The sequence below is a fragment of the Mobula birostris genome, unplaced genomic scaffold (genome assembly GCF_030028105.1).
Source record: "Mobula birostris isolate sMobBir1 unplaced genomic scaffold, sMobBir1.hap1 scaffold_319, whole genome shotgun sequence".
NCBI classification, from domain to species: Eukaryota; Metazoa; Chordata; class Chondrichthyes; order Myliobatiformes; family Myliobatidae; genus Mobula; species Mobula birostris.
Window position 1 is genome coordinate 172,971 of NW_027276252.1, and position 26,468 is coordinate 199,438.

The 26,468-nt window shown below is 45.0% G+C and overlaps 1 protein-coding gene across 2 annotated transcripts; it reads right to left on the bottom strand.

Moving 5' to 3' along the window:
• Nucleotides 1-1,821: 1,821 nt before the first annotated feature.
• On the bottom strand, nucleotides 1,822-26,068 carry sdhc (succinate dehydrogenase complex, subunit C, integral membrane protein). 2 transcript variants are annotated; one of them, XM_072250420.1, is made up of 6 exons: nucleotides 25,983-26,038; nucleotides 5,129-5,185; nucleotides 4,428-4,529; nucleotides 2,814-2,875; nucleotides 2,276-2,439; nucleotides 1,822-2,016 (listed from the first exon to the last, which is right to left on the bottom strand). In XM_072250420.1, the coding sequence occupies exons 1-6, from the start codon at nucleotides 26,033-26,035 to the stop codon at nucleotides 1,912-1,914; spliced, it is 543 nt and encodes a 180-aa protein (XP_072106521.1). In that variant the 5' UTR covers nucleotides 26,036-26,038; the 3' UTR covers nucleotides 1,822-1,911. The 2 variants fall into 2 exon arrangements, with proteins under 2 accessions (XP_072106521.1, XP_072106522.1); XM_072250421.1 differs by lacking the exon at nucleotides 5,129-5,185 and having other exon boundaries at nucleotides 25,983-26,068.
• Between the last annotated feature and the right edge of the window lie 400 nt (nucleotides 26,069-26,468).

A 26,468-nucleotide genomic window follows, 5' to 3' on the forward strand; every position in this document is an offset into this window, starting at 1 on the left:
CAGTCCCAAGTAAACATTAATCCTGTCCCTCAGCATCTTCTCCAACATCTTCCTTACTGATTTAAAATTCACTGACCTGAAGTTCCCTTCTTTATGAACATCACCTATCCTCTAGCACCCTACCTGAAGATGCAAAAATCTCCACCCTTTCTTCCCTCAGTGTCCTGGGAGAGATTCTGTCTGACCTTGGAGATTTATCTGCCCTCCATGTGCACTTACTGTTTTCTAATGAAGATACACTTCATAATATCAGACAGCCCTATGTATGACTCTCCAGCCTCTACATCCTTCCTCCTGGCAAACACTGATGAGAAGTATTGGGAATCTTACTCACATACCCCGGCTTTGCACAGATTACCTCCTAGTCCCTCAAGGGACTTAATACTTCCTTAGCCCCTTGGACAAAGACAATCCCAGTCCATAGCGAGAAAGTTAAAATCCCCACTGGAACTACTTCCTTATTTCTATTTTACCCTTCAGTGATACAACTGCAGATCTGTTCTAATTCCCACTGGTCTTTCTGATCCTCTCGAGCACAAGACTTGGGAAGTCACATTACAGCTGTACAAGAGATTGGTGAGACCAAACTTGAAGTTTTATGTGCAGTTCTGTTCTCACACTATAGGGAGGGGCGAGGGGGAGGGGTGGTGAGGTAGGCGCAGTTAGCGAGCACAGCACTATGAGGGACAATGAGGGAGTGCTGTGCTATGAAAGGGTGGTGTCAGTGGTAAAGAGGCAGAGCTGTGCTGAGAAAGAGACAAAGAGAGCGGGTCAGTGAGGGGGCATGAAAGTACAGCGAGTGAGTACCATACTGTCATTTCACTGTCCTCCCACAGCTCTGATTCTGTCACTTGGCCCCCAAGTAGCGTGGAGCAGGTCCCAGAGAAGACTTTTGAGGAAAGCTGTGGCTGGACTCAAGACACCTCTGCTCTTTCTCCATGACTTCCAAAAAGGGCCAGTGACCAGGAGACAGCAGGTGGCAACCCTGGGCCTACAGGAACCCCTCCTACCCAGATCTGCCCCTCTCCTCCCAGGATGCTAGGCACCGGGAGAGTCACAAGCCCTGGAGTAATGGGTTGGGTGTTAAGGAGCTGTGAGGTCCCACGCAGCAGAGCCCGATCCTGCTCTCCCGGTGCCAGAACTTTCTGTTTGCAAGACCCTACAGGGATATGGGTGGGATCAGGGGACTTGAGATTTAACCAAATAAAAACACTGAATCAAACCTTGGCTCCACTCTCTGATTGTTCACCATTACCTTATCCACCTTAAGGACAGGACATTCAACTGCAATGGGTATTAGCCAATCAGCCTGCACATGCACTGCCACGTGCAGAAGTATAACTGGCCCAGCTGTGAACCAATGTCACTACTGCACCTCATCATTCTCCCCCCCGCCAACTGGGGCCACAGCCTCATTCCACATGGCTACTGGAGAGTGCAAGCGGAAGAACAGACTCACCAACATTGCTACCAGACAGCCATAATGGAAGAACTGACCTCAGTAACATAGCTGCCAGAGAGCTACCGTGGAAGAACAGACCTCACCAACATGGCTGCTGGAGAATGGACAAGCTAACTTCACCAGAATGGCAACTTGAGTGACAATGGAAGAACTGACCTCACCAACATGGCTGCTGGAGAATGGACAAGCTAACTTCACCAGAATGGCAGCTTGAGTGACAATGGAAGAACTGACCTCACCAACATGGAAGCTGAACCAGACCAGCAAGGCTGCTGTGTGGAAAGTGACCTTCTCATCACTGATGCTTTACACACAGAGGGGAGAGGAAGGGGCCCCCATATGAAGAGTGAGGACAAGGATGAAATCAAAGTTTTATTGGAAATAATGTACAGAGTTGGACAACCCCTACCACATATCCCTCCATTGCCCCCCACAACAATGACTGTTCCTCACATCAAGGCCAGTGTCAGGCAGGTGGCCAGGGTCAGCGTGAGGACAAGGTACCCCGAACTCTCCACCTGTGGCATCTTCAGAGCACGGGCCGTGTCCCAGGCCTGCAGAGAAAACCAACAGCGGGTAACAGTCTCATGCCCCAGCCACTACTCACCTGTCACCAAATATGCGTCACCCCACAACCAGTTGCTGTCCCCACACCCTCCCCCTGACGCATTCGCCTCTCAGCCCATCAACCTGCATTCACCACAGCCTCACCTTATCACCTATCATTCACACACACACACACACACACACACACAAAATCACCCCCTCAACCACTTCCATATATCAGTACAGCCCCTCCCCATCATCACTCACCAGGTGTCTCACTCCATTCCAGGTGTGGTAGGCCAGGGGGAAGGAGATGCAGAACTTGGCGGCTCCGATCAGCTCTGGGCCGAGCTGCAGGCTGCGCACAACTTCTAGGTAACTGGGGAAGTCACCGGGCAGCAGCAAGGCAGCCAAGGCAAAGAGAGAAACTCCTGGGGGAGGTAGGGACAGGTCAGTCAGTGGCAGGGGTCGAAACTTGAGATAGGGGAGGGAGTTGTGCAGGTGCAGAGGGTGTGTGAAGACACAGGGGCAGTGGAGAGTAGGGGTGATGAGGGATTATTAGGTTGGGGTCAGGGGTTGGAACTTGAGATAGGGGAGGGAGTTGTGCATGTGCAGAGGGCGTGTGGAGACGTAGGGGCAGTGGGGGTGGGGCTGTAGGGATGAATGGGGTTGGAGGAGTGTGTAGGATTGACGGCAGTGGGGACATAGGGGAGTGACGGAGTTGAGACATAAGGGTGATGTGGGGTGAGGGCAGCAGCAACGGGGTGGGGTTAGGGCTGATATAGGAGCAGTGATGTGTTCTCACCTGTACTGAGGGCAGCCCCTGTGCCCCGATGCATCACTGACATGGCCATGGGCAGGGACCACCTGGTGGGACAGAGTGACATTGGGACAGGGGTTTTGGCAGACTGGCCGCACATCCCCCCTCATCACAACTTCCTAATACCAACCCCACCTCCACCACCTGTTCTCAATCCTCATTCCTTTCCCCATCTCCTCCTTCCTCCACCTACCCATTCTCCTACTCATCCCATTCCAATCAAGTCAATCATCGAAGAAAGATGCCCTTCCTCCCACCGTGACCATGCCAAAGCGTATCACCTATCAGCAGTAATCCACCTTATCCAATTAGATCAGTTGATGTATGCGGACGACAGCATACTGATAGTTCAAAAGGCAAGAAATACGACTAAAAACATTATAATAACACTTTTTCTGAGGTAACCTGTGGCAAAGTACATCGCAAACAATGAAGAGGTGAGCAAGGGTGAAGCTGACTTGAGGGGAAACCATGCTGGTACAATGCAAAGTTGGAGCGTTACATATCTGAGATGGTGTCGGAGTTGGAGAGGAGTCTGTGTGGAGGAGTTCTGTAGCTCATTCACCTAAGCCGGGAGCAAGGTTGAATTGATCTAAGCGCTGGGGCAATTTGGAAAGGTCAAGAAAAACCTCAGGCTGGATGGCGAGGTTAGGCCCAGAATGTATTGCTGCATCAGGACTCGGGGTCCTATTGCAAGGCATGATCCGGCGCTTGGACAATTTAAATGCGAGCCCAGATAGATTGACAAGGCAGGACGTCAAGACCGGAGGCGAGGGTTGGACCGATTCCACTCGCTCTTCTGCAATGTTCACTCCTGTCTCCACGGCGCTCAGGCAGTGAGAGTGCTCTGCTTGCTACGTGTTTCGTGCCTGCAAGCTTCACAGCGATTTGCCCTGCTATGTGATGAACTAAGAGCGAGGCCACGGGCCCACTCCTGCTGCTCCGGGATCTATGTGATGAATTAGGAGCGAGGCTACGGGCCCACTCCTGCTGCTCCGGGATCTATGTGATGAACTAGGAGCGAGGCTACGGGCCCACTGCTGCTGCTCCGGGATTCGGGTCTACGGACTCAATCTGGTTCAGAATGCTGTCGCTTGCTTTTATTGTTTGCATGATGTGTGTTTTTTTTCTCTTTCTCTGCGTCTAGGGTGTTGGTCTTTTTAAAAAAATTGGGTTCTTTCGGGTTTGTTGCCTGTAAACGGACAAATTTCAGGGTGATGTACTTTGAATCCTTTACATCCTGTTTTAGTCTCTAAATACAGAGGCTGTATTTGATTGCACTCCTCCTCTGGCAGTGAATTTCATAACACCCACTCTCTGTGCACGCTCCCCTGTAAAGGTCAACCCCCTCACCTTACACCTGTGCCTTCTACACTTTACCATGAGAAAGATTCTGACCCTCTACCTTATCTGTGCCTCTTATAATCTTATATCAGGTCCTACTTGGGCCCCTTTGTTCCAGGGAAAGCAACTGCAGCCTATCTGTAACTGAAGTCCTCCATGCCAGGCACCTGGGATGGGAAACCTCCTCAGCACACTGTCCAGCAGAAACCCCTCCCTCCAGCAAGCGTACCAACAAGAACCCTTCCCAGCGCCCACCTGTAGATGGTGATGTGGGGGGACAGCGGCCTGTTCAGCTGCTGGTTCTTCTGCCAGAATCGATCCATCTCCCGCTGGGCTGTGGAACCTGCTCGAGAGAACCTAAAGGAGGGGCAGGAGAGCATCAGACATTTATACACCTCTCGCCAACGCTCATCACCGCAATCCATGGGACATTGCCAAGACAATAGAACATGAAAGCAAAAGTTTCTGCAGATGCTGAAAATCTTAAGTAACACACACAAAATGCATGTCGGGCAGCATCTATGGAGGGAATAAACAGTTGATGTTTTGGACCAAGGTCTGTCTACAAACTGTTCTTTAGAACACCCCGAAAACTGTGGGAACCCTCGCAAACCATAGTAAGGGGAGGGAACGTCCACTCAGACCATGAGAGGCCTGCGTCAAGCATTTTCACGCCTTACAAGGCGCAGATTGGAAGTGTGTGTGGGGAGCCACTCCGCACACAGACACTAGAGCAATGTGTGGTTAAGTGCCTTGCTCAAGGACACAAAACACGCTGCCACAACTGAGGCTCGAACTAGCCACCTTCATATCACTAGACGAACGCCTTAACACACTTGGCCACGTGCCCACATGATAGTAATGCCCCCAAATTCAGTGTATTCTCCCCACCACAAAACAGTGGGAACATCCACAAAGCAGTGAGCGCCCCAGCCTTTTCCTCAGCAGTGACTCACCTGATGAGAAGGGTAGCAGGAGAGAGTGGTGAGCTCAGGCGGCTGCGGCCAACCAACCTGTGAGGGGGAGAGAGAGAGAGACAGAGACAGACAGTCTAGGATAAGTATTCATAAATTGCTCTTTCCGATTGACTCTGCTGAGACTCCTCATCATTTATGCCCCCGCATTGCTTCTCCTCAGACTCCTCTGTTCCAGTGAAAACAACCCAGCCACTCAAGCAAGGATGTAATGTTAAGGCTTTTTAACAAGGTAGGGGTGAGGACTCACTTGGAGTATTGTGAGTATTTGCACCATCTACAAACTTGCTGACGATACAACCATTGTCAGTAGAATCTCAGGTGGTGACGAGAGGGCATACAGGAGTGAGATATGCCAGCTAGTGGAGTGGTGCCGCAGCAACAACCTGGCACTCAACGTCAGTAAGGTGGAAGAGCTGATTGTGGACTTCAGGAAGGGTAAGACGAAGGCACACATACCAATCCTCATAGAGGGATCAGAAGTGGAGAGAGTGAGCAGCTTCAAGTTCCTGGGTGTCAAGATCTCTGAGGATCTAACCTGGTCCCAACACACTGATGTAGTCATAAAGAAGGCAAGACAGCGGCTGTACTTTATTTGGAGTTTGAAGAGATTTGGCATGTCAACAAATACACTCAAAAACTTCTATAGTTGTACCGTGGAGAGCATTCTGACAGGCTGCATCACTGTCTGGTATGGAGGGGCTACTGCACAGGACCGAAAGAAGCTGCAGAAGGTTGTAAATCTAGTCAGCTCCATCTTGGGCACAAAGTACCCAGGACATCTTTAGGGAGCAGTGTCTTAGAAAGGCAGCATCCATTACTAAAGCCTTCCAACACCCATGGCATGCCCTTTTCTCACTGTTACCATCAGGTAGAAGATACAGAAGCCTGAAGGCACACACTCAGCGATTCAGGAACAGCTTCTTCCCCTCTGCCATCCGATTCCTGAATGGACTTTGAAGCTTTGGACACTACCTCACTTTTTTTTAATATACATTATTTCTGTTTTTGCACATTTTTTAATAATCTATTCAATATACTTAATTGATTTACTTGTTTATTTATTATGTTTTATTTTATTTATTTTTTTTCTCTCTCCCTGCTAGATTATGCATTGCATTGAACTGCTGCTGCTAAGTTACCGTAACAAATTTCACGTCACATGCCGGTGATAATAAACCTGATTCTGATTCTGAGTTTTGGGCTCCTTATCTAAGAAAGGATGCACTGATGCAGAATGGTTCTGGGCCTGTACTCACTAGAATTCAGAAAAATGGGAGGGGAAAATGTCATTGAAAACTATCGAATGTTGAAAGGCATCAATAAAGTGGATGTGGTGAGGATGTTTCCTATGGTGGTGGAGTAAAGGACCAGAGGGCAGAACCTCAGAAAAGAGGGATGTCCATTCAGAATGGAGATAAGAGGAGTTGCTTTAGGCAGCGAGTGGGGAATCTGAGGGACTTGTTGCCACGGGCAGCTGTGGAGGCCAAACCATTGGGTAGAAGTTGAAAGCTTCTTGAAAAGATGAAATATGATGGCAAACTAGCCAATAATATAAAGCAGGATACCAAAAGTTTTTTCAGTTATATAAAGAGTAAAGGGGAGGTGAGAGTTGATATTGGACCTCTGGAAAATGATGCTGCTGAGGTAGTAATGGGGGAGTAAGAAATGGCAGATGAACTTAATGAGTACTTTGCATCTGTCTTCACTGTCGAAGATACTACCAGAGTGTAAAGGTCTGTGGGTGTCAGGGACATTGGTTATGATCTTTGTGATGTGTCGTTCCACCTGTTTCCCTCACTGACTAGTTTAACAACCAGCTGCACTCAGTAGATGCTACTGTGGGATATCTCACTCCCAAACAGAAGGATGAGGTCCTGCAGACAATTAGGGAGTTGGAAAGAAATTAAAAAGCACAACTCCAAGGGTAGTAATCTCTGGATGCCAAGTGCTGGTGAGGACAAAGCAAATGGATATAGTGGATATCGGCCATCTAGAAAATGAGGCAGGAGAAAGAGATGGCTGATGAACTAAATGAGTATTTTGCATCAGGCTTCACTGTGGAAGACACTATCAGTGTGCCAGATGTTGTAGTGTGTGAAGGAAGAGAAGCTGGTGCAGTTACTATTACATGGGAGAATGTGCTCAAAAAGCTGAAAGACCTAAAAGTACATAAGTCACCCGGACCAGATGAACTGCACCCTAGGGTTTTGAAAGAGGTAGTGTTACAGATTGTGGTGGCATTAGAAATGATCTTTCAAAAATCATTGGAATCTGGCATGGTGCTAGAGGACTGGAAAATTGCAAATGTTGCTCCACTCTTTAGAAAGGAAGGAAATTATAGACCAGTTAGCCTGACTTCAGTGGTTGGGATGATGTTACAGTCAATTGTTAAGGACTAGGTGATGGAGTACTTGGTGACACAGGACAAGATAGGACAAAGTCAGCATGGTTTCCTTCAGGGAAAATCCTGCCTGATGAACCTGCTGGAATTCTTTGAGGGGATTACAAGTGGGATAGATAAAGGGGATGCAGTGGATGTTGTATATTTGGACTTTCAGAAGGTGCCACATATGAGGCTGCTTACCAAGTTAAGAGCTCGTGGTATTACAGGAAAGTTACTAACATGGTTAGAGCATTGGCTGGTTGGTAGGAGGCAGTGAGTGGGAATAAAAGGATCCTTGTCTGGTTGGCTGCCAGTGTCTATGGTGTTCTGCAGGGGTTAGTGTTGGGACCACTTCTTTTTATGCTGTATATAAATGATTTAGATGATGAAATAGATAGCTTTGTTGCCAAGTTTGCAGATGATACGAAGACTGGTGGAGAGGCAGGTAGTGTTGAGGAAACAAGTAGGATGCAGAAGGGCTTGGACAAATTAGGAGAATGAGCAGGAAAGTGGCAAATGAAATATAATGTTGGAAAATACATGGTCATACACTTTGGGAGTAGAAATAAATGTGCAGACTATTTTCTAAACAGGGATAAAATCTAAAAATCTGAGATGCAAAGGGACTTGGGAATCCTTGTGCAGAACACCCTGAAGGTTAACGTGCAGGCTGAGTTGGTGGTGAGGAACGCAAATGAAATGTTAGCATTCATTTCAAGGTCTAGGATATAAGAGCAGGGATGTGATACTGAGGCTTTATAAGGTATTGGTGAGGTATTATATTGAGTATTGTGAACAATTTTGGGATCCTCATCTCAGAAGAGATGTGCTAACATTGGAGGGGGTCCAGAGGAGCTCCACTAGGATGATTCCAGGAATGAAAGGGTTATCATATGAGGAATGCTTGATGGCTCTGGGTCTGTATTCGCCGGAATACAGAAAGATTAGGAGGGGATCTCACTGAAACCTTCTGAATGTTGAAAGGCCTAGACAGAGTAAATGTGGAAAGGATGTTTTCCATGGTGGGAGAGTCTAGGACAAGAGAGTACAGCCTCAGGATAGAGGGGCTTCAATTCAAAACAGAGATACGGAGAAATCTCAGTAACCAGAGGGTGGTAAATATGTGGAATTTGTTGCCACATGCTATTGTGGAGGCCAGGTTGTTGGGTGTACTTAAGGCAGAGATTGGTAGATCCTTGATCGGACGTGGCATCAAATGGGGAGAAGACCGGGGAATGGGGTTGAGAAGGAGAAAAAAAAGATCAGCCATGATTGAACAGCGGAGCAGATTCGATGGGCCAAGTGGCCTAATTCTGCTCCTATGTCTTATGGTCTAAATGACTGTGTGACTGAAAAACTGTTGCAGCGAGTAGGAGTTCAGATTTGTGGACTGGGATCTCTTCTGAAGTTGAAGTGGCCTGTATAAGAGGGACGGCCAAACAATATTCTAGCATGCAGCTTTGCCAGTGCTACTCAGGTGGGTTGGCAGGAACAAGGATTCAAAGCAGCAAGCATGCAAATAAGAAGGTGGGAAGTGAATCGGACAGCAGCGACCATAAGCTGAATAGAAATAATAAGAAGGAAAACGGCCAGGAATAAGGGAAGTCTACCACATTAAATTTCATTCATTGCAATGCAGGGTTGGCACAACAGCATAGTAGCTAGCACACTGCTTTATAATACCAGTGATCTGGGTTCAATTCCCACCACTGCCCATAAGGAGTTTCTGTGTTCTCTCCGTGACCGTGTGGGTTTCCTCCAGATGCTCTGGTTTCCTCCTACAGTCCAAAGACGTACCGTCTAATATGTTAATTCATCATTGTAAATTGTCAGGTGATTTGGCTTGAGTTAAATTGGGGGATGCAGGCTGGCACGCTTGAAGGGGCGCAATGGCCTATTTCACGCTGTACCACAATAAATAAATAAATAAATAAGAGGCCTGTCAGGTAAATGAATAGGTACATGGCACTGGGATACTATTGCTATTACAGAAAGGTAGTGAATGGTGAATCAGCACTAGTAGGTAAACGTTCTACTGTACAGGGACTTTAGGTGAAATTGAGCTACAGGAAAGAGGACAGGGAAGTTTAATTTCTGATAAGGTGAACATCACAGTAGTAGTCTGAGATTAAATTACTGAAAGATCATCCAGTTTATGGGTGTTGCTGAGAAATAAGGAGATAATCAGAGTTTTAATTGAGATGCAGATGCAGAAAAGAGAGAGTGAGAAACAAATAGAAGATAATCACAATTCTTCCTTACCATTCTAAAAGGTTCCCCTTCGATTTTGATAATCACGATGTACTCTTGGGTAATAGGATGGGGCAAGTGACTGAGCAACCAATATGGGAGCACTTTTTGGCCAGTGACCATAGTTCCACTATTTTTTAACTAGTTAAGAAAGGCACAGAACCAGTTGACAGGCTCAAGTTCTAAACTGGGGCAATGGCAAATTTCGATAATATGAGAAAGGTTGACTGGAGTAAGTTGCTTCCAGGCAATTTAGATTAGATTAGATTAGATTATGAAGACACGTAGTCCTCTTTTATTGTCATTTAGTAATGCATGCATTAAGAAATGATACAATATTTCCTCTGGTGTGATATCACAAAACACAGGACAGACCAAGACTGAAAAACTGACAAATACCACATAATTATAACATATAGTTACAACAGTGCAACAATACCATAACTTGGTGAAGAAGTCCATGAGCACAGTAAAAGTTCAAGGTCTCTCATAAGTCCCACATCTCATGCAGATGGGAGAAGGAAGAACTCTCCCTGCCATGCCAACCACAGTCCAACTCTGAGTCATCCGAAAACTTCGAGCTCATATCAGCTCTCCGACACCGAGTACTGAGCGCCATCTCTGTCCGAACGATTCAACCTCAACCTCAGTCGCCAACAGCAGGCAAAGCTGGGGATTTTGAGGCCTACCCTCCAAAAGATTCCCGACCACGCAGTAACGACAGCAGCAAACGAGCATTTCAGAAATTTCTCCAGATGTTCCTCTGTGCTTTGACGTCCCTCTCCATCAAATCAGAATTGTCCACGGCCCCTATTTAACAGATACGATACCATTTTTCACCGGAGGGCTGCGCACGCGCAGGTGCGCTGCTCTCTCTCCTCCCACCAAATGGGAGGCTCTTAAAGGTGAGAGAGTGAGTATGATCTCAAGTTTTCTGTTGGAGTGACGGGAAAGACTGCTATGAGCGGTTACCTAGCATGGCAAAGGATATTGAGGCTGTGGCCAGGAAAAAGGAGGCATGGGTTAGGTACAGATAGTTGGGATCACGTAAATCCCTGGAGTTACTGGGAACGTGAGTGAGAAATAAGTCAAGAAAGAAATCAGGAAGGCAACAAAAAGGGGGCAGGAGACAAATTCAGCAGATAAAATTAAGGAGAACTGAAAAACATTTGTTAAGTATATTCAGACAAAGTAAAAGGTAAACTAGGAAGACAACAGGGCCTCTCAAAGACCAAAGTGAACATCATTGTGAGGAGCTGCAGGTGATTAGCAAGATCCCTAATGACAAACAAGAGAAAATCTGCAGATGCTGGAAATCCAAGTAACACACACCAAATGCCAGAGGTACTGAGCAGGCCAGGCAGCATCTATGGAAAAGAGTACAGTCAATGTTTCAGGCCGAGACCCTTCAGCAGGACTGGAGAAAAGTAGATGAGGAATCAGGGTTAAAAGGTAGGAGGAGGGGGAGGGAGAAACACAAGGTGACAGATGAAACCTGGAGAGGAAGGGGGAAGTAAAGAGCTGGGAAGCTGACTGGTGAAAGAGATAGTAGTCATAGTCATACTTTATTGATCCTGGGGGAAATTGGTTTTCGTTACAGTTGCACCATAAATAATAAATAGTAATAGAACCATAAATAGTTAAATAGTAATATGTAAATTATGCCAGTAAATTATGAAGTAAGTCCAGGCCCAGCCTATTGGCTCAGGGTGTCTGACCCTCCAAGGGAGGAGTTGTAAAGTTTGATGGCCACAGGCAGGAATGACTTCCTATGATGCTCTGTGCTGCATCTCGGTGGAATGAGTCTCTGGCTGAATGTACTCCTGTGCCCACCCAGTACATTATGTAGTGGATGGGAAACATTGACCAAGATGGCATGCAACTTAGACAGCATCCTCTTTTCAGACACCACCATGAGAGAGTCCAGTTCCATCCCCACAACATTACGAATGAGTTTGTTGATTCTGTTGGTGTCTGCTACCCTCAGCCTGCTGCCCCAGCACACAACAGCAAACATGATTGCACTGGCCACCACAGACTCGTAGAACATCCTCAGCATCGTCCGGCACATGTTAAAGGACCTCAGTCTCCTCAGGAAATAGAGATGGCTCTGACCCTTCTTGTAGACAGCCTCAGTGTTCTTTGACCAGTCCAGTTTATTGTCAATTCGTACCCCAGGTATTTGTAATCCTCCACCATGTCCACACTGACCCCCTGGATGGAAACAGGGGTCACCGGTACCTTAGCTCTCCTCAGGTCTACCACCAGCTCCTTAGCCTTTTTCACATTAAGCTGCAGATAATTCTGCTCACACCATGTGACCATGTCATGGTTGATACAGGGTTGAAGAAGGGAGAATCTAATAGGAGAGGACAGAAGGCCATGAAAGGGAGAGGAGCACCAGAGGGAGGCAAGGAGATAAGGTGAGAGAGGAAAAAGGGGATAGAGAATGGTGGTGGGGGGGGGGGGGAATTACCAGTAGTTCAATAAATTGATGCTCACGCCATCAGGTTGGAGCCTACCCAGACGGAATATAAAGTGTTGTTCCTCCAACCTGAGTGTGGCCTCATTGCAACAGTAGAGGAGGCCATGGATTAACTTGTCGGAATGGGAATGGGAAGTGGAATTAAAATGGATGGCTACTGGGAAATCCCATTTTTTTTAGCGGATGGAGCATAGGTGCTTGCTGAAGTGGTCTCCCAATCTACATCCAGTCACATTGATATACAGAAGGCCACACCGGGAGCACCGGACACAGGATATGACCCCAACAGACTTACAAGTGAAGTGTCACCTCACCTGGAAGGACAGATTGGGGCTCTGAATGGTAGTGAGGGAGGAGGTGTAGAGACAGGTGTAGCACTTGCTCCGCCTGCGAGGATAAGTGCCAGCAGGGAGATCAGTGGGGAGGGACGACTGGACAAGGGAGTCGCATAGGAAGCGATCCCAGCGGAAAGCAGAAAGTGGGCGATGAGGGGAGGAGGAGGAAAAGATGTGCTTGGTGGTAGGATTCCAATGGAGATGGCAGAAGTTTTGGACCGGATGCAGCGAACCAGATCGACAGGTTTACTATACACCATCAGGATAGATCTATAGAGTCTCTCAAAAGCAGAGGTGGAGGAGTATGCCTCATGATCAGCTCTTCTTGGTGCACAAATATATCAGTGCTGTCCCAATTCTGCTCTCCAGATCTGGAATATCTAGCAGTAAAGTGTCATCCGTTTTACCCACCACGGGAGTTCTCTGGCGTCATTCTGGCAGCGGTTTACATTCCACCTCAGGCTAATGTCAATCAGGCTTTAGATGATCTGAGCAATGGGATCAACATGCACGAAACAGCACACCCTAACGCCTTCACCATCGTTTTGAGAGATTTTAACCAGGCCAGTCTGAAAAAAAATCACTAAGCAAATGCCATCAACAGATCACTTGCAATACTAGAGGAAACAATACACTTGACCATTGCTACACCACCATCAAGAATGCCTACCGTGCTATTCCACACCCTCACTTCGGGAATCTGATCACGTAGCTGTACTTCTACTCCCTGAGTACAGGCAGAGACTGAAGACTGCAGCACCAGCAGTAAGGACAAAGAAGGTTTGGACAAGGGAAGCACAGGAGCGCCTACAGGACTGCTTTGAATTGATGGACTGGACCGTATTCAGAGATTCACCTTTGAACCTGGATGAGTATGCTGCAGTTGTTACTGACTTCATTAAAACCTGTGTGGATGCGTGTGTGCCTACAAAGACTTACTGTACGTTCCCAAACCAAAAGCTGTGGGTGAACCAGGAGGTATGTTGTCTGCTGAAGGCTAGATCTGTGGCGGGAGGAGGAGATGGCAGCGCGACGCAGCGCCGCAGCTCTCCAGTGAAATGATATTGTATCTGTTAAATAGGGGCCGTGGACAATTCTGATTTGATGAAGACAGACGTGAGAAGCAGAGGAACATTTGATGAAATTTCTGAAAAGTCTGGTTCGCTGCTGCTGTTGTTACTGTGCGATCGAGAATCTCCGGAGGGTAGACCTCAAGGTCCCCGGCTTTGCCTGCTGCTGAAGTCGAAACGTTTGGATAGAGATGGTGCTCGGTACTCGGTATCGGAGGGCTGATCAGAGCTCGAAGTTTTTGGACGACTCAGAGTCGGACTGTGGTGGGGCATGGCAGAGAGAGTTTTCTTCCTTCTCCCGTCTACATGAGATGTAGGACTTTCGAGAAACTTTGAACTTTTTTACTGTGCCATGGACTGTTCTTCATCAAGTTATGGTATTGTTGCACTGTTGTAACTATATGTTATAATTATGTGGTTTTGTTAGTTTTTTTTCAGTCTTGGTCTGTCCTGTGTTTTTGTGATATCACACTGGAGGAATATTGTATCATTTCTTAATGCATGCATTACTAAATGACAATAAAAGAGGACTGTGTGTCCTCATAATCTAATCTAATCTAATCTAATTCAAGTCTGGCAACCCAGGCCTGTACCAGAAAACTAGGTATGATTTGTGTAGGGTTACTTCAAGGGCGAAGAGACAATTTCGAACGAGGTTGGAGGCGACATCGGATGCACAGCAACTCTGGCAGGGTCTGCAAGACATTACTTCCCACAAAGCGAAACCCAATAGCATGACGGGCAGCGATGTTTCACTACCAGATGAACTCAGCGCCTTCTATGCATGCTTTGAAAAGGAGAACAAAACCACAGCTGTGAAGATCCCTGCTGCACCTGATGACCCTGTGATCTCCGTCTCAGAGGTCAATGTTAGGCTGTCTTTAAAGAGAGTGATCCCTCGCAAGGCGCAAGGTCCCGATGGAGTACCTGGTAAGGCTCTGAAAACCTGTGCCAACCAACTTGCGGGAGTATTCAAGGACATTTTCAACCTCTCACTGCTATGGGTGGAAGTTCCCACTTGTTTCAAAAAGGCAACAATTATACCAGTGCCAAGGAAGAATAATGTGGGTTGCCCTAATGACTAAAGCCCAGTAGCACTCACATTGACAGTGATGAAGTGCTTTGAGAGGTTGGTCATGACTAGACTGAACTCCTGCCCCAGCAAGGACCTGGACCCATTGTAATTTGCCTATCGCCACAATAGGACAACGGTAGACGCAATCTCAGAGGCTCTCTACACGGCTTTAGACCACCTGGACAACACAAACACCTATTTCAGGATGCTATTCATGGACAATAGCTTAGCATTTAAGACCATCATTCCCACAATCCTGATCGAGAACTTGCAGAACCTGGGCCTCTGTACCTCCTTCTGCAACTGGATCCTCGACTTCCTCACCGTAAGACCACAATCTGTACCGATTGGTGATAACATATCCTCCTCGCTGGCAACCAACACTGGCGCATCTCAGGGGTGTGTGCTTAGCCCACTGCTCTACTCTCTATATACACATGACTGTGTGGTTAGGCATAGCTCAAATACCATCTATAAATTTGCTGATGATACAACCATTGTTGGTAGAATTTCAGGTGGTAACGAGAGGGCGTACAGGAGTGAGATATGCCAACTAGTGGAATGGTGCCACAGCAACAACCTGGCACTAACATCAATAAGACAAAAGAGCTGATTGTGGACCTCAGGAAGGGTAAGACGAAGGAACACATACCTATCCTTAGAGGGACCAGAAGTGGAGAGAGTGAGCAGCTTCAAGTTCCTGTGTGTCAAGATCTCTGAGGATCTAACCTGGTCCCAACACACTGATGCAGTCATAAAGAAGGCAAGACAGTGGCTATACTTTATTAGGAGTTTGAAGAGATTTGGCATGTCAACAAATACACTCAAAAACTTCTATAGTTGTACCATGGACAGCATTCTGACAGGCTACATCACTATTTGGAATGGAGGGGCTATTGCACAGGACAGAAATAAGCTACAGAAGGTTATAAATCTCGTTAGCTCCATCTTGGACACTAGCCTACAAAGTACCCAAGGCATCTTCAGGGAGCGGTGTCTCAGAAAGGCAGCGTCCATTATTAAGGACCTCCTGCACCCAGGGCATGCCCTTTTCTCACTGTTACCATCAGAGGGGAGGTACAGAAGTCTGAAGGCACACACTCAGTGATTCAGGAACAGCTTCTTCCCCTCTGCCATCCGATACCTAAATGGACATTGAATCCTTGCACACTACCTCAATTTTTTTTAAATATATAGTATTTCTGTTTTTGCACTTTTTAAAATCTATTCAAAATACTTAATTGATTTACTTGTTTATTTATTTATTTTTTCACTGCTAGATTATGTAATACATTGTACTGCTGCTGCTAAGTTAACAAATTTCACGTCACATGCCGGTGATTATAAACATGATGCTGAATTATGTGCTGGATGCAGAGGCAGGTGGGGTCATAGGTGAGGGCAAGAGGAACCCTATTCCTGGTAGGGTGGAGGGAGGATGGGGTGAGAGCAGACGTGCACAAATTGGAAGAGGGTAGCGTTGATAGTGGAGGAAGGAAAGCCCCTTTCTTTGGAGGAGAACATCTCCTTCATTCTAGAATGAAAAGCCTCATCCTGAGAGCAGAAGGTCTTTAATGACTGTTTCTCCTTTGCTTTTACCGTAGAGAAAGGCATGAAGACTTTGCAACTAGAAAAATTAAATGGCAATGCACTGGGGACAGTCCACATTATAACAGACATGATAATAGATTACTTTAAAGTTACTAACGTACAGAAATACCCAGGGCCTGACCAGTTATATCCAAGACCATTGTGGCAAGCTGGAATGAAAACTGCAAGAGCCATGTCTGATATTATACACATCATTTGCCATGGGTGAAAATCCAGTAGACTAGAGGATAGAAAATGCTGTGCTTTATTTACCAATGTCAGCAATGCAAAAGCTGGGAACTATAGACCAGTAAGGGTAAGATACTGGGGGAGATTCTGAGGGACAAGATACACATACCTCTGAAAGACAGGTTGATTAGGGGTAATCAGCCTAGTTTGTCTGAGGAACATCGTGTCTTTTGAAGTTCACTGAGTTTTATTGATGATTTGTCTATGAGGCCAGGATAGTAAATAGTAGGTTCAGAGGGGCTCCAGTAAGGTCGATATGATATGTTGTTTAGGTTACACTGCAGGGGATCCATGGAGAGGTGACTAATTGGAAACACAACTGGCTAAATGTAGGGTTAGCAGAGGGTCTCAGACTGGAGGTGGGTGCTCAGGTAGGAAAGGGAGGGGTCTTGTGGTAAAGAGCAGCCTAAGTGGGATAATGGTAGCAGCCTCGAGTGGGGGAGGTACCAGGATTTGTGCCTCATGGCAGATACTACACTGCGGGAGGGGCAGTGAGGGAGCACCACACTGCAGGAGGAATTGCCCTGATCTGCTGTCCCACACTGGGATCCCTCCACTGAGGCTGTTCCCCTTCCAGGAGGCTCTCTCTACCTTCCCCAGCAATCCCAACCTCACGGTGAGACAAGAATCTCTGAATGACCTTCAACTGCTTTTTATTGGTGGTTGGCAGACCAACTAAAAAGGTGCATTACTGCCATCTACTGAACTGGAGCGTGGGGCAGGATATCTAAATCCTAAATATTTATATTTGTATTAAATTCTATAAAAAAGACCTGTATTTTAAGGAACTGCACGATATATTTAAAACAATAATCCTGTGATCCTTCCTGCAAAATACTGTTAATGTTAAATTGTGCTTTATTCTATGATAACTTTAAAATCAACCACCCCCTCTCTTGATTACATCTTGGACATCTCACCAGTATACACTCAATCATTTCTTGCTGATTTCAATACCCTCACCTCCCACTATTGTGTTTCTTCATTAACAACAATGCACTGTCTAACCATGTGTGCCCAAACCTCAATCTCGATATTATCACCTCCTTTCCTGCATTCCTCCACCATCCCATTTCTTTCTGAATATTAAAAAGCTGTCTTCCTGTTCTGCCTTCATCACATTGTGTTCTCCACATTTTTTGATTTTACTTTTAATAATGTTTTTCATTTCTCCTTTACTATAATTTTACTTGAATGTCCACATCTGCTCAGTTGCCTCCTTTACAAACTTAACTGCTTGCTCATTCCCTCTAATACAAACACGAGCTGGAATCCACACAAAACATTTACAGAGTCCCGTCATTCTAAGTCTAAATAAGATTTGTATTATCTCACACATACTTGAGGTAGGTTTTCAAAACTTGCAGAGAGATTTAGGACAGTTAGAAGAGTGGGCTGATCAATGGCAGATGGAGTTTAATGCTGAAAAATATGAGGTGCTACATTTTGGTAGGACTAATCAAAATAGGACATACATGGTAAATGGTAGGGCATTAAAGAATGCTTTAGAACAGAGGGATCTAGGAATAATGGTGCATAGTTCCCTGAAGATGGAATCTCATGTGGATAGGGTGGTGAAGAAAGCTTTTGGTTTGCTGGCCTTTATTAATCAGAGCATTGAGTATAGGAGTCGGGATGTAATGTTGAATTTGTATAACGCCAAATCTGGAGTATTGTGTACAGTTCTGGTCACCGAATTATAGGAAAGATGTCAATAAAATTGAGAGAGTACAGAGGAGGTTTACTAAAATGTTGCCTGGGTTTCATCTCCTAAGTTACAGAGAAAGGTTGAAGAAGTTAGGTCTTTATCCTTTGGAGCATAGAAGGTTGAGGGGAGACTTGATAGAGGTGTTTAAAATTATGAGGGGGATTGATAGAGTTGACGGGGTTAGACTTTTTCCATTGAGAGCAGGGTAGATTCAAACAAGAGGGCATGGGTTGAGAATTAGAGGACAAATGTTTAGGGGTAACATGAGAGGAAACTTCTTTACTCAGAGAGAGGTAGCTGTGTGGAACGAGCTTCCAGCAGAAGTGGTTGAGGCAGGTTCTATGTTGTCATTTAAAGTTAAATTGGATAGATATATGGACAGGAAAGGAATGGAGGGTTATGGGTTGAGTGCAGGTCGTCGGGAATTGGATAGGGTAAGAGTTCGGATGGACTAGAAGGGTCGAGATGGCCTGTTTCCGTGCTGTAATTATTATATGGTTATACACTTTCTGATCTTGTCTCTGAATATGTTTTAGACTCCTGATTGTCGTGCTTGAATGAGACAATATTACAACTCTCATTGCTGTCACTGCCTCCACCCATATACACTGAAAAGTCCTCATACATCCTCACCTGCTTTTCCATGTTAAAACCAGGCAAAGGCACTGTGGCACTCACTGCCTTATGACTAATTCCTGTCCCTCCTGCTTTTCCTTCAATAGTCCATGCAAACTTTCCTTTCTTTCCTGTTCCCAGCAGGGATCTAAAAGCTGTTCAGTCAGGTGATTTTCTCCAGGCCCTTGAAGGTTTACCCAATTTATTAATGCAAGCTGCGTTCTTCTCAGTTCCAGAGCTGTCTCTCCCAAGTCTACTGGCATTGTTGCCACTGGTCTTGTCCTTATTGCCCGAATGATTACCTTTGATGCATAAGTTTGAGTTATATCCAGTACCCTGAACATACTGTGTGGTACTGATCCATAGTTCCAAAGTTCAGTATTGATCTCATTACTTTTATTGCTTTCAGGAATTTCCCATCAGCTCCCCCTCCTTTTCCTATTAAACACTTCAGAACATTTGGCACTTTCTTACTTTGAGTTATTATTTCCTTAATATATGTTTAACATGCGAGTCTTTTATCTAAATAAATTCCTAAAAACTTAAGGGTATCCATACTTTCTAATTCTATTCCATCAAGTTTTAGTTGAAGTGTTGTTCTATCCTCTCCCTAATGAAAACCATTATTTTGGATTTCTCTGCTGAAAATTAGAATCCCCATTTTAATGTCCAATCTTCCACTTTAACTACTGCCTCGGTTTCTGTATTATAAATTCCACATTCCTACCCCTTTCCGACGTAGCTCCGCAAACAATGATACTCCGATACTTCTATTTATATTAGAAAATATCATTTATTATTGTAGCAAATAATTGTGGACTAACAACACCTCCCTGAGGGGTTCCATTTCCCACAATTTGTTTACTTGACATAGATTTCCCAACTTGCAGTATGATATTTCTAAGAATTAAAAAAACTACTTTAGCATTCAACCTCTAATTCCCAATTTATTTAGTTTGATGATCAAACCTTCCTTCCACATCATATCAACACACACTAAATGCTGGAGGAACTCAGCAGGCCAGGCAGCATCTATGGAAAAGAGTAAACAGTCAACGTTTCGGGCCGAGGACTCCTCACCTCATGGTCTAGACATCAAACTGGATCCAAGGTTTCTCTTTCCTCTCCTAAACCCACTCTGATATTTAAAAATACCCCCATCTTCTTTCAGTTTCAAATGTCAATCTCTTATTTTTCCCCATGGTTTTACATAAATGTGAGATAGATGCCATTGGTCTACAACTTGCTAAATTACTAGTATTTTTGTCTGGTTTACGTATTGGAACTATGATTGTTTCTTTAGGAAGGTTTCTTTGTACCAAACATGGTTAAATAACTTTAAAGTAACTTCCTTTCCTTTCTCACTCAAATTAGAAAGCATAACATAACCTATTTGATGCTTCCCAGGTGACGTTTTCTTTGCCGAAGAACACTGTTCAATCATCACATTTAATGTACCTTCAAAATTTCCATCTGTTTCCAAGTTCTCTAATAATGTTACCTGTCTTGTCCACTTCTTCTGCCATTACTCATATTGCCAGAACTGTGTATTTTAACAAAAGTATGCACTAGCATTTACATTCGACGCTGCAGCACTCTCCCTATCACACAACACTGGCTGATACAAATCCAACTGCCCCGGTGAGACCATTCGTTCTTTTTATCATCTTCCAAACTCTTTCAGTGGGTAAACAAGAGAAAATCTGCAGATGCTGGAAATCCAAGCAAGAAAATGCTGGAGGAACTCAACAGGCCAAGCAGCATTTATGGAAAAGGGTACAGTCGACATTTCAGGCCGAGACCCTTCAGCGGGACTTTCAATGGATGCTTGCATTCCTCAGGAGCCAGAAAATTTACTCCAATGTTCCTGTTTCGTTTTTCCAATCGTTATCCTTACTATTGCTTGCATCTCTTTATAATCAATTGATTTTTGAAAATTGTATGTCCTGTTGATCTATTACGATGGCTCCTGGCTTGCCCACTTTCTTTTGCCCACCATGGCACCATTTTCCTTTCAGCTCCATTCCCTTTCCTTGGTAGACATCGTTGCTGCTGTCATTACCCCTTTCACAATCCTGTCACATCAAAGACCCATGTCCTGATTGATTTCAATATTCTGTAATTCTTGATCACTTATTTCTTCAGATTTTCCCCAAACTGCCAGCATTCCATCAGATTTTCCTGCCCTATCACTATTTCTATACCTATTCTCCTCCCGTGAACACTTTCTTGATAAAGGTGACATAACTAAAGTTAAAACAATTGCTGATTCTGAACCTGGATTAAAATTTACTCGTCCCACCTTCAAGAGATCAGTATTGAGTATATAAATATGTTAGGGTATTTAGAGGTCAAGGAGGAAGAAGTGTTGGGCCTCCTAATGAGCAAGTCCCCAGGACCTGATGGGAGTTACCCCAGGTTATTAAGGGAGGCAAGAGATAAGGTTGTTGGGCACTCGGCCAGTATCGTCATGTCCTCTCCAGCCACAGGTCTAGCCCAGAGTACTGGCGAGTGGCCAATGTTGTACTTCTATTTAAGAGGGGAACAAGGAAAAATCCAGAGCACTGTAGACTGGTGAATCTCTTTTCAAATGTAGGGATATGCTGGAGAAAATTCTTAGGGATATGAGCACTTGGAAACCCATGGCCTAATTAGCAAGAATTAGAGAGAAGTCCATGGATTTTTCAGGAAGCGATTTGGATGACACAGGATATATACATCCCAAAGATAAAGAAGTATTCTAAAGGAAAAATGACACAGCTGTGGCTAACAACAGAAATCAAAACCAACATAAAAACCAAATAAAGGGCAGATTGAGCAAAGATCAGTGGGAAGTTAGACGATTGGGAAGCTTTTAAAAACCAAGAAAAGACAATAAAAAAGTAATTAAGGTAAAGATGGAATATGAAAGCAAGCTAGACAATAATACTAAAGAACATACCAAAAGTTTCTTAAGACACATAAAGAGTAAAAGAGAGGCGAGACTGGATATCAAACTGCTGGAAAACAATGCTGGGGAGATAGTAATGGGGGACAAACAAAATGGCAGACGAACTAAGTATTTTGTATCAGTCTTCATGGTGGAAGACACTAGCAGTATGGTGGAGGTTCCAGGTATCAGGAGTGTGAAGTTACCATAGCTGCAGAAAAAGTTGTTGGGTAACTGAAAGGTCTGAAGGTAGATAAGTCACCTGGACCAGATGGAGTACACCCCAGAGTTCTGAAAGAGGTGGCTGAAGAGATCGTAGAGGCATCAGTAATGATCTTTCAAGAATCACTAGATTCTGGAATGGTTCCAAAAGACTGGAAAATTGGAAATGTTACTGCACTCTTCAAGAAGGGATGTACTGAAACTGGAGCTTAAAGGATGCTCATGAAAATGATTCCAGGATTGAATGGCTTGTCATATGAAGCATGTTTGATGGCTCTAGGCCTGTATTTGCTGGAACTCAGAAGAATCAGGGGTGACCTCATAGAAACCTATTGCATGGTGAAAGGCCTTTTTTAGAATGGATGTGGAAATGATGTTTCTCATGGTGGGATAATCTAAGACCAGAGGACACACCCTCAGAATAAAGGGGTTTCCTTATAGAACAGAGATGAGGAGGAATTTCTTTAGCCAGAGAGTGGTGAATCTGTGAAATTCTTTGCCACAGGCAGCTGTGGAGGTCAAGTCTTTATGTATATTTAAGGCAGAGGTTGAGAGGGAAATTGGATCAGTCATGAATGTTGGAGCAGACTCAATGGGCTAAATGGCCTAATTCTGCTCCTATGTTTTATGGTCTTTATGTGTGGCAGTTCGTGCCTTCCCAACTTGAGTGAGTTTTTTGACATATGATGAGTAAGGTTGATGAGGGTAGGGCAGTACATGTTGTCTGCACGGACTTTAGTGTTTGACAAATCCCTCCTGCAAAGCTAATTCAGAAGATTAAGATGCATGGGGTCTGTGGCAAATTGGCTGTTTGAATTCTGAACTGGCTTGCGCATAGAAGACAGAGGGTAGTGGTTGAAGGAACATTTGAACTGGAGGTCTGTAATTAGTGAATTTCTGCAGGGATCTGTGCTGGGACCTCTGCTGTTTGTGATATATACAAGTGATTTGGATGAAAATATAGATGGGTGGGTTAATAAATTTGCAGATAATACCAAGATTGATGGAGTTGTGGATGGTGTAGAAAACTAGCAAAAAATACAGCATGATATAAAGGAGTTGCATATATGGCTGAGAATGGCAGATGGAGATGGAGATAAAAGCGAGGTGTTGTATCTTGGTAGAGCAAATGCAAGGAGAGAGCACACCGTTGCTGAGCAGAGATATCTTCGGATCCAAGTTCATCGCTCCTTGAAAGTGGCTACACAGATCAATAAGGTGGTTAAGAAGGCTGATGGAATGCTTGTTTTTATTAGTCGAGGCACTGAGTTCAAAAGTCAGGAGGTTGTGCTGCAACTTTATAAAACTCTGGTTAGGCCATATCTGGTGTATTGTGTACAATTCTGGTTGCCCCACTATAGGTAGGATGTTGAGGCTTTGGAGAGGGTGCAAAAGAGATTTATCAGAATGTTGCCTGGTTTAGGGGGCACGTGCTATTACGAGATGCTGGATAAACATGGGTTGTTTTCTCTGGAGTGGAGGAGGCTGAAGGGAGATCTGATGGAAGTTTACAAGATTATGACAGATATAGGTACAGTAGACAGAGTGTATCTGTTCCCAAGAGCTGAAATATCTAATACCAGAAGACATACATTAAAAGTTGGAGGAAGTAGGTTCAAGGAAGATGTGAGGGATACATTTTTTTACTCAGAGTTGTGGATGCCTGGAATGCACTGTCTGATATGGTGGTGGAGGCAAATACATTAGAGGCTTTTAAGAAACGTTTGGATAGGCATGTGTATATAAAAAAGATGGAGAGATACGGACATGGCGTAGGTAAGTGGGATTAGCGTTTGGTTGCTTTTGATTTGCTTTTTCGCTGGTTCATCAGCACACAAGGACTTAAAGTTGTGAGGGTCACCTTTAGAAAAAAATCATTTATCAAAATATTGAACACAGACATACCACCTCTCCCGGAAGTTCCAGGAGTCTCCCACATATTAATAGTGGCTCCCTGACGCCCGGAATTTATATACAATATCCTGAAAATAGATTTTTTTGAGCGGGAGAGCGAGCATCCTGATTGGTCTCTCTTCGTGCTAACAGTGGTCCCCAAACACCGGGCCGCGAGGAAACAATATGATTCTTCACTAAGTGTCATAGGAAGCCATTTCCTCCTGTGGCCATCAAACTTTACAACTCCTCCCTTGGAGGGTCAGGCACCTTGAGCCAATAGGCTGGTCCTGGACTTATTTCCTGGCATAATTTACATATTATTCATTTATGGTTTTATATGGCTATATTTATATTCTGTTCTTGGTTGGTGCAACTGTAACAAAACCAAATTTCCCTCAGGATCAATATAGTATGACAATGACTAAGACTATTTGGCGATATGAAACGCTATGAGTCAGCTGCACCTTTCCTCATTCCCTGTCACGTCCACTGTTGAACTTGAACGCACGCGAGGTCATCACCCGCGCGTCATCCATGTCAGCACAAGAAGATCAACACCTCGAGCTTGCAAATGACGGTGGGCTGAAAAGTATGTTTGACATAACATCTCTGCCAGCATTCTGGATCAAAGTCAAGGCTGAATATCCTGAGATAGCCACGGAAGCACTGAAAACGTTGCTTCCATTTCCAACATCATATCGCTGCGAAGCGGAGTTTTCTGCAATGAACGCAACGAAAACTAAATTGCGGAATAGACTGGACATAAGGAACTCCCTTCGAGTATCGCTGTCTCCCATCACCCCTCGATAGGACTGTCTTGTTGCAGGGAAACAAGCCCAGGGCTCCCACTGATTCAGCGATATTTACGTGTTGCAATGATTTTATATGTTCATACGGGGAAAATATGCAGTGTGTTTAATATCTAAACATTACATAAAATGTTATGATGCCATTGACTTATAATTGACTTATCACCTATATCCCGGTCGTGATTAACACCCCCGCCCCGGGTCCGCAAGAATGTTGTCAATATTAAACCGGTCTGCGGTGCAAGAAAGGTTGGGGACCCAAGTAGACCTATCAGTTTTCTCTGTGGGCGGGATTTACAGTCGACCTCAAAAATAATGAGAGTTGCTCGCTGCACTGTTTGCAACAGTGACTTTTCTATTGTCCATGGTGGGTTAAAATGTAAGAGAGATGTTGAGGTGAGTTTAACAGGTGTCATTACAGCATAACTAACGTTATTTAAACTAGCTGGCTGGCTGCTAAGGAGCTACACTATTGATGCCCTATGTGATGAGGCCAAACTCCCTGTAGACTTGCTTAAAGTTGTAATAGTATAAACATGATAATATAAGTACATATTTTAATGTCACATTTTCTGCATATACCCAACTTGGTTTACAGATTAGACAAAATCAGTAAACAAAGTATTACATACACCCTTGGAGGTCGACGGGGTGGGAAATATGGGGTTGCGGGGGGCGGGAGTACTACCTTCCTGAAATGAGTTTTTGCAGGGTGGGATGTCTGTGAACAGGACAGGACTACAAACACTCCCTAGTGGAGGACCATTATCTACGGGATAAACCTTAGAATGCTCCTTACTCACCCTGGCCTGTATAGCCATCTAACATAAAAAACCTTTAGCTCAATTATATATTCGTAAACACGAGGAAATCTGCAGATGCTGGAATTTCAAGCGACACACATAAAAGTTGCTGGTGAACACAGCAGGCCAGGCAGCATCTATAGGAATAGGTGTCTCGGCCTGAAACGTCGACTGTACCTCTTCCTAGAGATGCTGCCTGACCTGCTGCGTTCACCAGCAACTTTGATGTGTGTTGCTTTACATTCGTACACCAAACTCAACGCTTAATAGTTTTATCAACAGTCCATCCTTCCAAAGCATATAACAATCGTTCTCAATATCAAAGAGGACTGCTACTACAACCTCCTTATTAACCTGTGCCTTTTGAATATCAGATTCCAGACACAATACAAAGTATAAAATTCTCCTACTGACCTCCACAACAGCGCCATCTTCCTCGGTACCGCGTCGCTCCCAAAATACGTCATGGGTGCGAACGTCAGGAGATGCGACAATGTAAAATGACGCGCAAGGTCGCGCAGTAGGATGCGGACTGAGTCGCGCTCTCTCACAGGGCGATGGGGTGTGCTGAACCCAATGAAAACGATCCAGATGGAGTGGAGCCTGACTGTGGGAGCACCGCACCATGGGGGAGGCGGCGAGGGATCACTACACCGTGAGGGGAGGGGAGGGATCACTGCGCCATGGGGGGAGGTGTATGAGGGATCTCTCCACCTTGAGGGAGTGAGGGATCACTGCACCATCGGGGGGGGGGGGGTTGAGGAAGTGATACAGAATGAAGGGATTGTTGGGAGAGTGACACTGGGAGGAGCACTGAGGGAGCTTTGTACTGTGTGAGGGAGCTCTGTGCTGTGCGAGGGACTGCTGCATAGTAGTAGGGACCTTTGGGGGACCGATCCA